The 17,879-nt window shown below is 26.9% G+C and overlaps 1 protein-coding gene across 1 annotated transcript in view; it reads left to right on the top strand.

Annotated features, from left to right (window-relative positions):
* Positions 1-17,879, top strand: part of LOC100214999 (abnormal spindle-like microcephaly-associated protein homolog) — a 106,177-nt gene that overhangs the window by 41,489 nt on the left and 46,809 nt on the right. Inside the window, exons 14-21 of the mRNA XM_065790353.1 lie at positions 58-261; positions 332-521; positions 1,305-1,378; positions 1,491-1,562; positions 1,793-1,921; positions 7,765-7,794; positions 8,130-8,285; positions 9,979-10,154. Coding sequence (XP_065646425.1) covers positions 58-261; positions 332-521; positions 1,305-1,378; positions 1,491-1,562; positions 1,793-1,921; positions 7,765-7,794; positions 8,130-8,285; positions 9,979-10,154 — 1,031 coding nt within the window. The remainder of the gene's footprint in view (positions 1-57; positions 262-331; positions 522-1,304; positions 1,379-1,490; positions 1,563-1,792; positions 1,922-7,764; positions 7,795-8,129; positions 8,286-9,978; positions 10,155-17,879) is intronic.

Raw genomic sequence — 17,879 nt, 5'->3', positions numbered from 1 at the left:
TATATATATATATATATATATATATATATATATATATATATACATACACACACACAGGTTAATATGCTACTTGATATAGAGAAACTAAAAGAAGAAATTGAATATCAAAAAAAAAATTTGCAAGTAAATAAGGAACTGGCTTCACTCACTCAAAGTCTTCCTGAATCACATAGTGAACTTATATCCACTTATGAAAAGTCAGAAAAAATGACTCTTTTATTAAATTGGTGTCAAATTATATGCTCTCATTATGAAGTAAAGGTATTGAATTTGGATTATATTACTAAATTTGGTTTTGCTATGGTTTATTTTTATTAAAGTATTTTTATAGGTTGAGAATTTTACAGTTTCTTTTTCGGATGGCATTGCATTGTGTTGTTTGGTTAATTATTACCACCCAGATATTCTTCCAACATCACTTATCAATCATGAGACTACACTTACTCGTAATATTGCTTTATGTGAAGAGGAAGTTGCTGGTGACTTTTTTTATGAAAACTGGACAAAATGTTTCAGCCCGAGTATGTTAACTTAGTTAATGCTCTATTATTCATAAAATATTAGAAATAAAAAATAAATAAAAATAGGAATTAAAAATCACATTACCATAAAAACTATTTATATTTAAATAAATATTTTGTAATGGCTTTTTGTATTCTCGATCTTGATTTTTTTACCAATTTTTTGTGATAATGATTTAAAATATTTGTAATATTGTTTTGACTTTATAATACTTTTGTTTCGTGACATAAAACACAAATTATACATCTACTTGTATTTTTAGTCTAAGATGCCTTAAAATTCCTTATTCCTTATTGCTATGTTTTGTTTTCTTGATCTTTGCGATATCTTTGTATTCAAATAATTTAATTTTCTTTTTTAAGACTAAATATTATAAATACAAAAACAAATTGAGGCTGAATAATCTTCAATCATCATTTTTTTTTAAATATAAACAAAAAAATATAAACAAGTTTTTTTGCAAGACCATGTACAAACTTTGTTTACAAGGCCATGTACAAACTTTGTTTACAAGGCTATGTACAAGCTTTGTTTACAAGGCCATGTACAAACTTTGTTTACAAGGCCATGTACGAACTTTGTTTACAAGGCCATGTACAAACTTTGTTTACAAGGCTGTGTACAAACTTTGTTTACAAGGCCATGTACAAACTTTGTTTACAAGGCCATGTACAAACTTTGTTTACAAGGCCATATACAAATTTTGTTTAAAAAGTTTTTAGATTATATTAATTTATGGTTATTTTCTTACCACAATAAAGAGAAATAATTGAACTATTTAGATACTGGTATAAACAGAAATTTAGAAATGTTACTTATGAATGAAAAACATAATTACAGAGTGCTTAATCAAGCTGTAAGTCATAAAATATAAATATTTCAATTTTAAATTAACTTTAGTGTGTTTCTTTTCAATTTATATACACTATGTAATTTTAAAAGTATTAGTAATATTTTATATGAACTAGGTTCAGGATTTGGGTGGCATTCCTTCTATGTTAAGGAGTAGTGATATGTCTAATACTATTCCTGATGAAAAGGTATTTATTTACATTAGTTACATTAAAGCACTTTGTTATAGAAGTCAACATTTTGATGATTTGTTGTAAAATATTTTGGGATACTACCATGGTTACTTTTTAATAAGTAATACACAAATATTTTTGTTGTGATGTTGTCTATCTTATTGATTTGGTCTTTCTTATAGTTTGATCTTATATTTCATATTTATTGTTATTACATTCAAGTATTTGCTTATTTTAATAATTAGGTTGTAGTTACATATGTTTCTTATTTGTGTGCACGTCTGTTAAATATAAGAGAAGAGACTCAGGCTGCTAGAAAAATTCAGCTATCCTGGAGAAGATATTCCCTGAGGAAGCAAAGAAATTTGCATAAGGTTTTTTTTTTTTTTTTAATTGATGCTTTATTTAATTTGTTAATAGATCTATAATGTTTCCCCCCCCCCCTCCTCCTGTGTTTGATGAATAGATTATGAAAAAAAGATTTCGCTTCTTTATGTTCAGATTTTTAACCACAAAACATTTAGCTACTTACTATTATTAAATAGACATTATTATTATTAATTATTATTGAATAATATTATTGATTAGTGAATATTATTGAATACTTCAAAATATATGCATTATATACATTCTAATCATCAAAAGTTGGTTAGAAAACAGTATATAGTTGAGTATAATGTCAGATTGTCTGATTGGTCACGAATTCAATTTTATTAATTTCTGTGATCAATTCACCAGGCCATTAGTCATTTTGACTATCAAAATGTCTGATGACTTAGTGATTTAATCATAGAATCTGGGACTTTAGTAAGACAATGAGGAATGGCTGATCATTAAAGTGTGCGCTGATTGTTGTAGCTTTTCTATGAATAAGTTTTGATAAGAAGTTTGTTGGAATTTACTCATTGTGTAAAAAAAGGTGAATTTTTAGGTTGTTTGCTAACAAAATTATCAAAAAATTATTTTCAGAAATAATTGTTATCAGAGATTCATTTATACAATATGTATTCAGGAGCTTTGAAAATTATTCTTACAATCATCTGTTATCAAGTGAGCTTTGTGCTGGATGTTGCTCTAACATCGCCTCCTTACTTGATATAAATCAAATTAAACATTTTAGCAGTAGCATTTTAAACTTGTTAATTTATACATTTCTTTGGTGATATTTAATGCTTAGCGAGAAATATAAGATTGCACAAAGTTAGGCAAAAAATGATTGTTTTTCTGGAACTGAATTAGTTTCTAGAACAAAAAAAACAAGAAATTAGTTATGCAACTAGTGATGCAAAAAATATTAGTTTGCCTCTACACATAAAATTATGTGTGCTGAAACAATTTATGAAATTGCTGATTAAAAAAGAAAAAATTTATAAATCTCTAACTATCTTTTCCAGCATATTCCAATATGTTGGAAGAATTTTTTTTATACACAGATATGTAAATATATATGTAATAATGGTATTAAAATTACTTAATTAAAAAATTATTAATAAGCAAATGTAGAAAATCTATTTGTATAGCATTACACACAAATGTCTGTAAGTGTAAAGTTCTTTAGGATAAGTTAAGTTTGAGAGGGATAGTATATGTATAATGTAAGAATATATGTATAATAACTTTGTATATAAAAATCTTCTTTTTTTTTTTTTTTTTTTTTTTTAAACATCTTCGCTTCCAACAAGGCTGCAGGCAGCCACCAATTAAAGTTGGAATTACTGAAAGAGAAAAGATGAAGATTGTAGAGCATGATAACGATTGACGGGCAACTTAAAGGATTGCAAATTATATTAAATTATGCGGTAGTGGTGTATTAAATTATGCGGTAGTGGTGTAGTGGTAAAGCGCTCGTTTCAGATGCGAGAGGTTCCGAGTTTGATCCCCACCACGTCCCTGGTAGTACCGTGCTCAACTTGTTTCACCTCGCAGCGTGCTTGTTCGTCGAGGTTCGTGTTTCGGAGTTATAGAGTTGAGAGAGGGTTATAACCACTATTGAGTAGCCTCCTCATCTGTAGTGGCCTTCATGGCTTTGAGGAGGTGAATAAAAAATATATATATATATATATATGCATCAGGAAAGCAAGATGAAGGAAGCGAATTCCAAAGAGCTGATGTTTGAGGAAAAAAACTAGACGAGTAAGCGATTTTGGAGCACTTAGGAACAGTCACAGAAAAAGGATGACACTTAATTGAATGACAAGTAACACAAGAATGAATAGTAGATGGCACAAGAGAAGCTAGCTCTTTAGAGCAGTGCCCATTATAGTATTTGTAGAAAAGAGAAAGAGAAGCAACATTACGACGATGTGACAATGGTTGGAGGTTGGCTGCAAGAGCAGGTCCAACTATGTTTACAATGCGTTTTCGCACCTTGTCTAAAAGAGAAAGGGCATCATTGGAAGAACCGCCCGAGATATGGCAACAGTATTCCATACAAGGTCGGATTTGAAATTTATAGAGATAGAGAATAGATTCCGAAGTAAGAAAGTGATGAGCTCGATAAAGAAATGAAACCTTAGCAGATGCTAATTTTGCAACTGATTTGATATATGGTTTCCAAGAAAGATTGGAAGTAAGAATTAATCCTAGAAGATGAAGAGTAGATGACTCATCGAGTACATCACCGTTCATAAATATAGGAAGATCTAAATTATTGCAATAACGATTGGCTGAAAAAAATTGAGTTTTATCTGAATTAAAGTTCACCAGCCACTGTGAGCCCCATGCTGTAGCAGAAGTGAGATCCTTTTCAAGCTCAAATGCCCCCTCCAAGCAATCAGAGGGTGTTGGTTTCTTATCACGAAAAGAATTTTAAGAAAAAAAAACTGCAAGTTTAAAAATTATATTTTTAAATCAAATTATTTTTTATTATTTTTTATTATTCCATAATAAAATTATTTGTGCAATTTATCTAGTAAATAAAGAACCACAGGTAAAAGAAGTCATAAACTTTATATTAAATTGGAAATTTTCACACTTTCCTGAAAATATTTTTTTTAATAAAAATTATAAAAATTACAAAAAAATTAAATATAAACAACTGATATTAAAAAAAATCTCATTTTTTACATAAAGTTGTTATTTTTATATATATAAATATAATAATAAAATATATATTAAATGGTTTTATAGTATTATAAAACTGTGGTTTTTCAAATAAAAAAGATAATAAATGATTTAAAAATTAAAAAGTAAGAATTTCTTAGAAATTGGAATGTTTTGTATCTCAAAGTAATTGCTTATGTTTAATTGTTATGTTTAACTATTTGCTAAAAATTCTTATAACGTTTCTTTAATTTTTTAGTTGATGTTTACTAATTAAAATTAAAAAAGGGGGTACTAATATCTAAACCGCTGATAAATTTATTTAACTTGCCTTAACTCTCCCTCTTTAGTAGATATCTGTTTGCTAAAAGTTGTCACAATTTAACAATCAAGCAAAACCAGTATTCAAACAGCCTAATATTTAATATAATATATGATAAATATAAATTTGCTACAACTCTTGCGTTTCACTACATTTCTGTTCACTAAAAATTATGTTTAAATTTAACAATCAGCCAAATCCGGTACTATAACAACTTAATACATTTTATTCTAGTGGATATTATTAGGTCCCTTGTGCGGGCTGCTTTTTATCAGCAAGTTGAATATTTGTTCCTGTTTTCAGTTTTATAAATTTTTTTTTATTCATAAAACTGCAACCAAAATATTAATGAATTTTAAATATTTTGAGCAGAAAATTGAACTTTTTAATGTATCTTTATAATTTATATGCTTTGTAATTATATTTTACTATTTATATTTATTATATTCAATTTTGTTTATTATTTAAAATTGAACATATCTTTTTATTACTAAATTATTTAATTACAAAAATAATTTAATGATATAAGAATTTTAAGTGGCAGTTCAACCAATGCAATAACACTGCGTAGGAAATGTGGTTTGTTTATCAAAAAGTTTAATAAATTAATCTATCTTTATATTTTATATACTGTATACTTATATATTATTTGTTACTAATTTTGTTTTTAATAGTAGATTTTATTTATTATATTAAGCATATCTTTACTTTTTAAATACAATATAAAAATTTATTATATTTTTATACAGGATCATTTTTATTTTCTAGAGTAGGTTTTTGAAAAATGTGTTATTGAATTAAAAAATGTTTATTTAAAAAGTAAGACTTTTTACTTGTGGTTCTATTAATTTAAAACTTTTTGGTTTAAAATGTTTTTTCTTCTTTCTAACACAATACAGTTGCGCTTTTTACAAGTACCCGGCTAAAATGTGTTAACTAAAATATTCAACAGTTTCTGTATTAAATTATGTGTGCATTAATCCATTTTTAGATAGAATTCCTGCTGTTATATTATCAATCCTCATACTAATTACTATAGCTATGTAAATATGTAAATGTTCTATAGCTATGTAAATGTGTAAATGTTCTATAGCTATGTAAATATGTAAATGTTCTATAGCTATGTAAATATGTAAACGTTCTATATCTATGTAAATATGTAAATGTTCTATAGCTTTGTAAATATGTAAACGTTCTATAGCTATGTAAATATGTAAATGTTCTATAGCTATGTAAATATGTAAATGTTCTATAGCTATGTAATTATGTAAATGTTCTATAGCCATGTAAATATGTAAACGTTCTATAGCTATGTAAATATGTAAATGTTCTATAGCTATGTAAATATGTAAATGTTCTATAGCTATGTAAATATGTTCAAGTTGTTATATTGCTTTTATTATTACTTTTAATATTTTGATGTTGTTTTTATTTGTGTAATTAAATTATTTAAAAATTTAAAAGCAAGATTAACCTAAACTCATTATTATCAACCTCACATAAAGAACTTCACTTATATTTTTAATGCTCTAAGAGAGAATTTTAATGAATAATTTATTTACCTTTTACTATAAAATATTGAAATAAATAAGGTAAATAAAGTATAGAAATAGTTGGTGTCATATAGACTTACCAAGACCCATAAATGAGCCTAGATAAGTCTCTTTGATAATTTCATTTTTTTAGTGCTTGTCAACTATTTGTAACAGATAATATAGTTCCATGTCAACATGTTTTTTTAGATTTATAATGAATAATATAGTTCCAGTATTGACCAATTATGGGTTTGATTTTGACCATTAGTGACCAATCGAGGCTGAATTTAATAAAATTTGCAAAATTATTTTTTTTAATTGTAATTTTTTTAATTGTATTTTTTATTATTTGTATTAATTTGTATTAATTTTAGTTTTTGTATTAATTATTTTTTTTAATTGTAATTTTTTTTAAACAAATTTACTCCTAACAAGGCTGCAAGCAATCATTAATTAACTGCTACAAGCAATCACTAATTGAGTTCTGCAAGCAATCACTAAATGTTGCAAGTAAAGTTAAGTGCTGCAAGCAATCACTTCTTGTGCTGCAAGCAATCTCTAATTAGGTGTTTCAAGCAATCACTAATTAAGTGTTGCAAGCAATCACTAGTTAGATGCTGCAAGCAATCTGTTGTGAAAACAATGATGAGAGTTGTAAAGGAAGCAAATCGACAGACTTGAAAAACTGTAACTTATGTGTCAGGAAAACATAAAAACAGATAAGAGAATGCAAAATTGAGTTTTGGTTGATGAAACAAATGTTGACAGCTTCCTTGATTAGCAACCATGATAGTGTTAGTAGAAAAGAGAAAGAGATGTAATCATTCAACAATGGAACAGAAGCTTAGTATCTAGAGTAAGTCTAACAACATTTGCAATGGATTTGTAAACCTGGTCTAAATAAGACCTAGTTTTAAAAAATTTTAATAATTACAGGCGTTGGCAAAAGTAACAAGAAGGCTAATTGGGCGATAATCAGAGAGGTTTAAGTGATCTCCAGAGTTTTTAAAAATTGAAACCAAAGATGCAATTTTCTAGCAAGTCGGAAAAGATTCAGCACTTGAGTTTAGAGAGTAATAAAGAGTCTGGAGAACACTTGTAATACAGAAAGAGTCTGGAGAACACTTTTGTAATACAGAAAGAGTCTAGAGAACACTTTTGTAAGGCTGTACGGCTTGGGATTTTCTATGATCCAGTCAGTCTCTATTAGTAAATAATTTCAAATATGATGTGATTTATTGTATAACATTGTTAAATGTTCACATGTGTCTTTACTTTTAAATGTATAATATAGCTAAGAGAGTTAAACTATTCTTAGGTTTATGAAAATGCTGCTCTGAAAATTCAGGTAAGTTAAGTTTTTATTATTATTTTTTTTCAAGTTATTGATTTTTTTTGCTTTTATAATTCTTCAGTTGTTTTTGTTTATATTTATACATAAATATATGTTTATACTTAGATAAGTAGATTTTTTATAAACCATCAGCTAAAAAAGTATTTACTAAAGTTGTTTTAACAAATCTTTAGAGGATTGAGTTAATTTTTTTTTAATTTTATCTCGAAGGATTCGATTTTATCTATAAGAAAATTTTTAATAATGAAGCAGTTACTAGTAATACAAGTAATAATAAAAACTAACAAATAGCTACAGGTTATTTTTATATGATATAAATTTTTATGAAGAACTGGTATCGTAAGCATTATAACAAACGTCGTGGTGCTCAACACACTTATGCAGCCAAAGTTATACAAAAGACTTGGAGAAGTTATAAAGAAAGTTGTTTATGTAATCTTAAATACCAAGCTGAGCGTGAAAATAATGCAGCTGTTGTAATACAGGTTTTTACATTTGTTACATTGTTATTACTTAAGTAATAAACATTTTTTTTTAATTCATTTCTTCTTGAATATTTAACAGTTTAATTTTTTAACAGTATTTTTTTGACAGTTTAATTTCTTTTTACTTTGCTTTTGATTGTTTTTTACTTGACTAAATTTTTTTTTATGTTAATTTTTTTTTATTATTTAACACTTTCTTTTTTTAAGCAATTAATTTAACTATATTTGTTTAAATGTTTAATTCAACTATAATTTTACTTTTGTACCAATACATTTTGTTTAATTTTTTATTGTTCTATTTGGGAACCTGATTCTCATCTGTTTCTACAATTAAATATAATTTAATCAACAAATTTCTCACATCCCATCACATCTTAAGTCTAATAACTTACTGTTAGACAATCAAATGTTTTTTTAATTTTTAATCTTCTTGCTCTACTGCTGACTTTCTAACTGCTGTGACTGAAAGATTTTATCGTGCATTTGATGGAGGCAGAGAGGCTAGGGTTATTGCTCTTGACATAAAGCTTTTGACAAATTTTGGCATGCTGGTCTTCTCCATAACCTGGCTTAATATGGTGTATCTGGGAAAGTTTTTGAGGTTATCATATTGCTTTTAACCTAAATTGCACTCTTCTTCATTTCCAATAACTTCTATGGTACCTCAAGGTTCTATTCTTGGTCCTGTTTGTTTCTTATCTGCATTAATGATCTTCCTGACAACCTCACATCTAAAGTAGCTCTTTTTACTGATGATTTCACTTTATAAACCTGTTTTGACAAAAGGTCTTCTCTTTTCATTTGCTTAGAAAAGGGAGCTGATCTTAAATCTGATCTCACTTCTATAACAGATTGGGGCTCACTGCAGCTTGTAAATTTTAATACTAACAAAATTCAGTTGTATACTGCAAACAACTATTGCAGTACTGTTGATATTCTTATGTTAATGAATGGCAACCCTCTCACTGAGTTCTCTCCTTTATGTCTTTTTGGATTATTGTTGACTACTGATCTTACACAAAAACCATATATAATTGATTGCTAAATTATCATCTGATAAGGTTGCCACTTTTATAGTATTTGCTATTTTCTTACTCCTGATTCTATTCTCTATCTCTAAAATTATTTTATTTGTCCCTGTATGGAATACTGTTACCATATTTGGTCTGGTTCTATTGATGATGTTCTTTTTCTTCTAGTCAAGGTCAAAAAATGCATTGTAAACTTAGTTGGACCCGCTTTATCTTCTAAGCTTGAGCCTCTCTCCTTTCGTCATAAAGTTGTATCTCTTTTCTGCAAATACTATCATGATCATTGCTCAAAGGAGCCATCATCTCTGTTGCATCAACTAAAATTAATTCTTGTTTGATTTGTCATTCAGCAAAGTCTCATTCTTTTACTGTATCTGTCCCTGCATGCTCTAAAAAATTTATTTGTCTTGTTTTTTTCCCTGCACTTTAACCCTTTAGAACTCTCTCCCATCTTCATGTTTTCCTGATTTATACAACCTACAACTTTTTAAGTCTTCTGTCAATTGTTACCTTTCTCTATAGCTCTATTCTTTTTTATTCTAGTAACTCGCAATTTAATAGTGGTTGCTTGCAGTCTTGTTGGGAGTGAATCTTAATAAAAAAAAGTTAAGGTTGCAGAATATATTATTGATAATCTAAGACTACACTCAAATTTTATTTAGAGCAATGTACGCTGTTATTTGACTCGCCTTGATTATCTTTTTTTACGTGGTTGTATTATACTGTGTCAAAGTGTTGCTCGAAGATGGTTTGTTAAGCAGGATCTTATTAAAAAACGAATTGCAGCCTCCATTATTCAATCTTGTTTTAGAGGTTATTTACGTACATGTTATCTAAGGTGAGTTATATTTTATAATTCATATTTTCAAAGAATTTTATTATTTGATTTTGATGATATGTATTATGAATGTCACAAAACATTAAAGAGCTGGTATCTGAATGAAAAACATGTCATAAAACATAAAAAAAGGTGTTATATGAATGAAAAACATAAAATTTGCCATCTATTAAAAATCTATGAAAAAATTAAAAACAAAAACCAACTAATAAAAAAAAAGGTCTCTAAAAGCCAATATACTAAGTATATTGGTCTTAATTATGGGTTTGTTGATGCTTCCCAACTGCTTTTGAAGCCTTAAATTAAATTAATTAAGTAAATTTATAACACAATAATAATACAATAATAATCAACGATGTGAGTCTAGAGTCTGAAGTTCCTTTGCACTTACCTAATGTGATGAGATCTAAAAAATCATTGAAAGCTGAGTTTTTCCCTGAAAATTTTAAAGATTTTTGAAGAAAATATTTCCATGATGAAACAGGTTAATATAGACCTACCATCAGGGCTAATGACACAGGGGAGGGGGCTAAATTAATACAGATCTACCAAAAACAGTGATACCTTAAAATAACTTTATAATGTATAAAAGAATCAAGTAAAATATGGCCAAGAAAAGCTTTTACTTCAGCAAATATAGATGCTTATATTTGCTGAAGTAAACATTTGCGCGAGTAAAGCATTACAAATGCTTATATTCGCTGAAGGTGTTTTATATACAGCACAGTGTGTTAAATTGATTGCCAGGTTTTATGATATTCCACTATGTGTGTATGTTGTCCCACTATGTGTGTATGTTATTCCACTATGTGTGTATGTCATTCCACTATGTGTGTTTGTTATTCCACTATGTGTGTAGGTTATTTCATTATGAATTTTTTTGCTTCCTAAGATAATACCTACTAAATTTTTTCAAAACAAAATTCTTAAAATCAAGTCAAAAAAATTGCTTTTTATAGGCACCCTTACTTCTAAAAAGGTGTGTGTGTGTGTGTGTGCTGAAAAAAATCTTTTATATATATATATATATATATATATTTTTTTTTTTTTTTGAAATTTTATTACATATGTAAATACTATAACCTTAATTAACTTCTTTAAATATTGGTGAGAATCTATGATAAAACTATCTATGATAAAATGAATCTATGATAAAACTCCAACCCAAAGTTGAAACCTAAATTTATTTGTAGTTGGTTTTTTAGCTTGAAGTGTAAAATATTTTCTCTGCTTTCTCATAAACTAGGACTAGCACCAATTAGTTTTATATTTTTAACAACATGAATATAAATTACTGAAAAATGAATTAAATTAATTATTTTTCAGTAATTTAACATATTTTTAAACAATAAAACAAAAAATAATAGAAGATTAAACACGATATATTACTATATTATTTTTAAAATCATGTTACATATAAATAACATTTATACGTAGCATATGGCTTAAATATTTTTGATTCAAAGTTTTTTTTAATTTTTTATCATAATCAGGATGAGAAGAATCTCTTTTGTTACGTACATATGTCTTTTTAAATTTAGCCTAAATTGCATTGCCTGTTTGTTTGACACGCTTACCCAGACCAAAAGATTAATGGATACAAAGAAATAACATAATTCATTATTATGTAGATTTTCCAAGTTGAAGGCAACTTTTTGTCAAAGGTTTCTGCAAGAACTTGAGTGTAGCAAAATGAACTTTTGAATGTGTTAAAAACCTCAATAACATTTTTTTGTTAGTCATATTCAAACTAGAATGTACAACGAAAATATTTTAAGCACTGTAGTATTGGAATGAACTGAGGTGAGGCATCCTGTTTCAAAATCTATAGTTTCTCCAATAAATGCTTGGAGTTCACTATGCTCTCCTGAGACCGCTAGGGTAAATTTTGATTTACTCTAAATTTTTTTGTTTATTTACTATTATTGGGTTAAATAAAGTATTTTAAAATAATTTTTAAAATCTAAACCAAATTTTAAACAGAAATTTTAGATTTAATTAATTAAAATGTCTAAAATAAGTTGCTTCATTTTATGATTATTATCTATTCAAATTGGTACAAAATGTTGCAATACAGATAAAAATTATGATTATTACAGTTAAAAGCGTTCATATAAAACTTTTATTTTTTGTCAAAATGGCCGACGAAAAATGTCTTATTTGTGCATGTTGCTTTATTTCCGTTGGAAAAGGATCACATAAACTTATTAAAGTAACTCCCGCAGTACAACTTCATATTCAAAATTTATTTTGGAGAGAATATGATGTAGAAAAAGAGTGTTGTCCAAAAAACATTTGTAATTCTTGCAAAATAAATTCATATGCATTGAACTGGGGTGAAACATCAAAATTATATGATTGGATTGAGAAAATATCTCAAATTCACAGACAAAAACTCAAAAGATCATCTGATATTAGTGAAATATCTGAACAGATCACAACAAATAATCAAGATATTTTTGATAAAATTATTAAAAAGATATGTCATTCTTGCTTTTCTACAATAAGTATGATTTCCTTAAACAAATTTAAAATATTGTATAACTTATATAATATTTAATTTAATAAACTATTTCATTAATTATTGTTAAAAAAAAAATTTAAATTTAGCATAGAGTCTATGCTAGTTAATGCCTAGTCTATGATAGACCTATTAAATTTTAGTGTATTATTTTTATATGTTTTACAAATATAACAATATCAGAGTTTTTCCTTCTTTAAATTTCTATTTTGGCAAAGGAATTTCTCACTTTTTCTGTAAAAGTGAAGCTGTAAAAATCCTAATTATGTTGGCTGAAGGTCTTGGAAATGTATCCAGTGAGCAAGTTGCTTCTGGGATTCTCAAAATAAAAATGAAAAGAGACAATGTTAAATCTGGAGACAAGTTTCTTTTAAAAACCTTTGGAAACAACCTTGTTGTTGTTGGCACACCTGATAATAAATGTAACAGAGCATCCGTTAAAAGTTATCTCTACTACCTGAGTAAAAGAAAGACTAAACTTCTTTGTAAACATATGCGAGAAAACTTAGGGAAGAAAATGTTAGAACCTAATATATCAACTCAGATAGAGGAGCTGCACAACGTATTTTATTTATATCAGATTTTTATGATGTCAAAACTGAATCATTCATTTCAGGGGATGAAGAAATAAGTTGCAGTTTAGTTTTTGTAAAAAATACTTCTGATTTAATACTTTGTATACTTAATGAAAGAGGTTTGAATCCTTATTGCACTATTGCTGGGATTTTCATTGATGGTGGACAGGGTTTTCTTAAATGCGTTATAAATGTTTTTAATCCACTATGTAAACATACAACTTCAGAAAGTTTTGATGATTCCGGTGTAAAAGATCATTGGATTTGGCTTTAGTTGAAGATGTTTCAGAGCATAATGGAAATCTTAGCAAACTATTGAAACCACTAACTCTGACTGATGTAAAATATTCAATAGCATTTGATCTAAAATGTGGTAACTCTTTATTCAATTGATATCAACTACAACAAGCTTGTTGAAGATGCAAAAAAATCACATGGAATTTAAAAACTGTATTTCTCCTAAAGTTGTGTATCTTGATGAACCTCTAGAAACTTTAGTAGAACATCTCATTCCTCCACCAAAGTCACACATTCTTATTGGTATTACTTCTATGTTTGTAAATATATTAATTACACTGTGGCCTGATTTTGATTCGTGGCTAAAGTTGAATTATATAATCTTTAGAAGTTACCATGGAACTGGTTTGGATGGTAACAATTCACAGAGACTTTTAGATAAATTAGATAATTTAGAAGTTAACCTTCTAAGTGCAGCCTCTATATTACCAAATATGATATTTCTCCAACCTGTAGTTAGCTGTGTAAGAAAGTTTTCAATTATTAAAACAAATGGTTTTAGCATGTTTATTAGAGGATCAATTGCTGAATCAGTTTTAGATTTTAATAAAGCTTTCGAAAATCTGCAGCTTCATCTTCTAGAAAAGTTTAACTACCAATTAAATATTAGCTGGAAAGTTCATATTTTAGTATGTCATCTTGTTCCTTTACTTCAGCATTGTCAGTTTGGGCTTGGTGTATATGCCGAGCAGGCAGGAGAAAGTGCTCACCACTATCAAGTATGGAAGCGATACAAGCGTTGTTTGGAACACAATGATTATGCAAAACAGCTTAAGAAAAGAGTGATTGAGTTAAGTATAAACTGTTTCAAGTAGTCCTTTTCTCTCCTTTTTTAAAGTTTTTAATTATTGTGAACTTTGAAATGATTGAATTATTTTATAAGGAATTTAAATATTTCATATTAAACTGTTACATTTATTGACTTGGCGTAATATTGTTAACTCTGGAATTTATCTCAATTTTATTATAAAAGATTTAATTTTTCATGTCCTATTCTTTTAACAAAAATTATTTAAGAGGTGTTATACCATATTAATTTTGAAAAAAATTTCCGCCCTCTTTGAAAACCCCCTCCCTCTTTGTATGTTATTTTAAGTAAAAACTTTTTTTAAAAAAAAATATGTTTAAAAATTAGTTTAGATTTTAAACATTATTTTAAAACACTTACCTTAACCCAATACTAATAGTGAAACAAAAAAAAATTAGAGTAAACCAAAATTTACCCTGGCTATCTCAGGAGAGCACAATTTGCTTTATCCCAATCAGATCTTAGTTATTTATCTTTTTAATTAATTCCACAGTTATTTATCACTAATTCACAACAAATGCACAGATTATAATTCAACTATTTTCAAATGATGAGAAATCTATATATCCGTATATTCATATAGAATTTCTGGAATATAACGTCCAAAATTTTGCCAATTTTATAAAAGTAAATCTCTCCAAATTTCTAAAAGTAAATACATGTACACCACCCATTAAAAAAGTTCTGGTGGAGGATGTTGAGTTTTAATGTTTGCATTAGCAGATAGTATTAGTTGCATGTTGTAAAACTGTTGCAGAATTCCATACTAAAAAACAAATAAGTTAGAATAATATATTCTTATAATATAATATTTTATAATATAATATAGTATATATAATATATTAATTGGTTTAATCTTGGATTTATTATAAGAATATATACACTTATAATAAATCCAAGATTAAACCAATTAAACCTTGGTAATAGTTTTTTTTACATTGTTGAAAATGAACAAAGATTGAACTATTTGAACACAATTTTTGAAAGCTTGTGTCCCTCTTTCATAAACACGGAAGACACTAACACATACCTTCAAAATCCCTCATCTAGAATCCATTAGCGCTTACACTAAAGTCTTTTTAAGATAATTTTTAACTTTTATAGTTATCAACTGAACAAAAAAGGTGTGCCTTTCACTATGATAATCTCGCTCAACCAAACAAAAATAATTTTGTTCCATTATTATTCAGATTAATTGCAACTTGCAATTGCATAATACCTTTAAGGGATACTGATGCTATGGTTCTGCAAAAAAATTTGATATCTTTTACACCAACTTGAATATATATATATCTAATAATATAAGGCTAATAAATTTAGTTTATTTAGTTAACATTCTAAAATTTGTAAAAACATGATAAAGTAACAATTAAATGCAAGTTAAAATAAAACATTAAATACCTTGCTAAAAATACCTTGTTAAAAATACCTTGTTAAAAACTAAAATTTGAAAAGGTCTTCTTAAAACTTAATTATGCATAATTTAAAAACTTTTTAACAGACTTTGTTTAGATCATTTAAATTAATTCTTAGACTTAACATCTGGTTAGTTCCAGGTCTATGTTTGAGAAGCTTGTTCCTAGGGGTGTACTGGAATGGAAATTTTAAATTCTGGCCAGAACTGGGTTTGCCAGAGTTGTCAATAAAATTCCGATTGGATTTCCGGCCGGAACAACAATTATATTTACGTTATTTTTTACCTTCAAGATTAAAGTAAAAGCCTGCACCTCAGAATCATTGCTATAAAATATATATTTATAACCTATAATATATTTACAACCCAATTCATTAATTTGATTCTTATTTTTTTTAATTATAATTTGTTGTTTTTATAATTTAATGTATCGAAAGTTTTAACCTGCATAATATTTGTTTATTAAAATTATTTCTTTATTTTCTATTTTACTATTTAGGTTAAAATTGAAATATTTTCTGTAATTGGCATCCTATATTTTTTAACTATTTAAAATTTAAGTAACATTTAAAATGAGACTATTCTCAGAGGCAGGTAACATTTTTGACAAAAAAAAGTTGCTCTCTAGTTTTGGGCAACAAAATAGCTTTTTGTTGCCTAAAACTGGACAGCAACTCTTTTTCAACCACTATGTTCCTATTATTCCAGAAATCCTTACTTAATTGATTATTACAAATAAAATTACATTGTGTTTGTTTAGAAATTTGTTTTTTCTTATCTAGGTTTACCTATAGTTCTTCATTGCTCTTTAGGATAATGATTTTGTGATTAAATTTACAGTCTGCATCACATGTCTTAGAAAAGGTAAAAAATAAATTCCAGCATTCCGGTCTGAAATATTGCCTTTCCGGCTGGGACCGGAATGAACTAAAAGTTACAAATTTTAGGGGTCAGGGTGTCTATATTTGCTCTATGATATTGGCTAATGATTATCTTGAATTAAGTTTTTATCAATCTAAAAACCCAAATGTCAAAACAAAAAAAACAAAAAGAAAAAACAATCTGTTGATCCTTGTTATTTTTTATGTATATGTTTATATATATATATATATATATATATATATATATATATATATATATATATATATATATATATATATATTTATATGATTTGATTATGTTATATTAATAAGAAAACATCAAACAATACGAATTCTGTTTTTTTTGAAGAGGTCAAAATTAAATTTATTTTATTGTATTTTATTAATACATATAGATATATGAATGTGTGTGTTTATATATGTATATATATATATGTGTGTGTGTGTGTGTGTGTGTGTGTGTGTGTGTGTGTGTGTGTGTGTGTGTGTGTGTGTGTGTGTGTGTGTGTGTGTGTGTGTGTGTGTGTGTATTAATAACAAAACATCAAACAATACAGATTCTCTTAATACAAATAATAGTTTATTTTGAGAAATTTTCACTGGGTTATATGCTATATATGCTGGTGTCCATAACCCAGTGAAAATTTCTCAAAATAAATTATTATTTGTATCAAGAGAATTGGTATTGTTTGATGTTTTCTTATTAATATATATATATATATATATATATATATATATATATATATATATATATATATATATATATATATATATATATAAACACACACATTCATATATCTATATGTATTAATAAACTACAATAAAACAAATAGAATTTTGACCTCTTCAAAAAAAAACAAGAAAGCAAACATTGCAAAAAATAGCCTATTTATTCCCAATGGATACAAAATACTTTTTTACATTATTTGTTTAATAGCTGTAAACACAGTTGAATATTTTACTTTGGCAACTAGGTTATGGCATTCTTATATTGTTATAAAATTGGTTTTAATAACAATATAAGTTATAATTTTGTTGGTAGTTTGATATTTTGTAAAAAAAATGTTCAATAAAGTATTTTTATAGGGTTATTTATGTCTACTAGAGAATAGACTTTAATTAAGGTTTTTTTTATGGAGTCATTTAATTCGATTTGAGAATTACTTAGAATTAATTAGACTTAAATTACTCCAATAGACTTGAGATTTATTTTTTATTTGTTGTCTGTA

The sequence above is a fragment of the Hydra vulgaris genome, chromosome 02 (genome assembly GCF_038396675.1).
Source record: "Hydra vulgaris chromosome 02, alternate assembly HydraT2T_AEP".
Classification (NCBI taxonomy): Eukaryota; Metazoa; Cnidaria; class Hydrozoa; order Anthoathecata; family Hydridae; genus Hydra; species Hydra vulgaris.
Note: the sequence above shows the minus strand (reverse complement) of the source record. Positions and strands in the feature narration are given on the sequence as shown.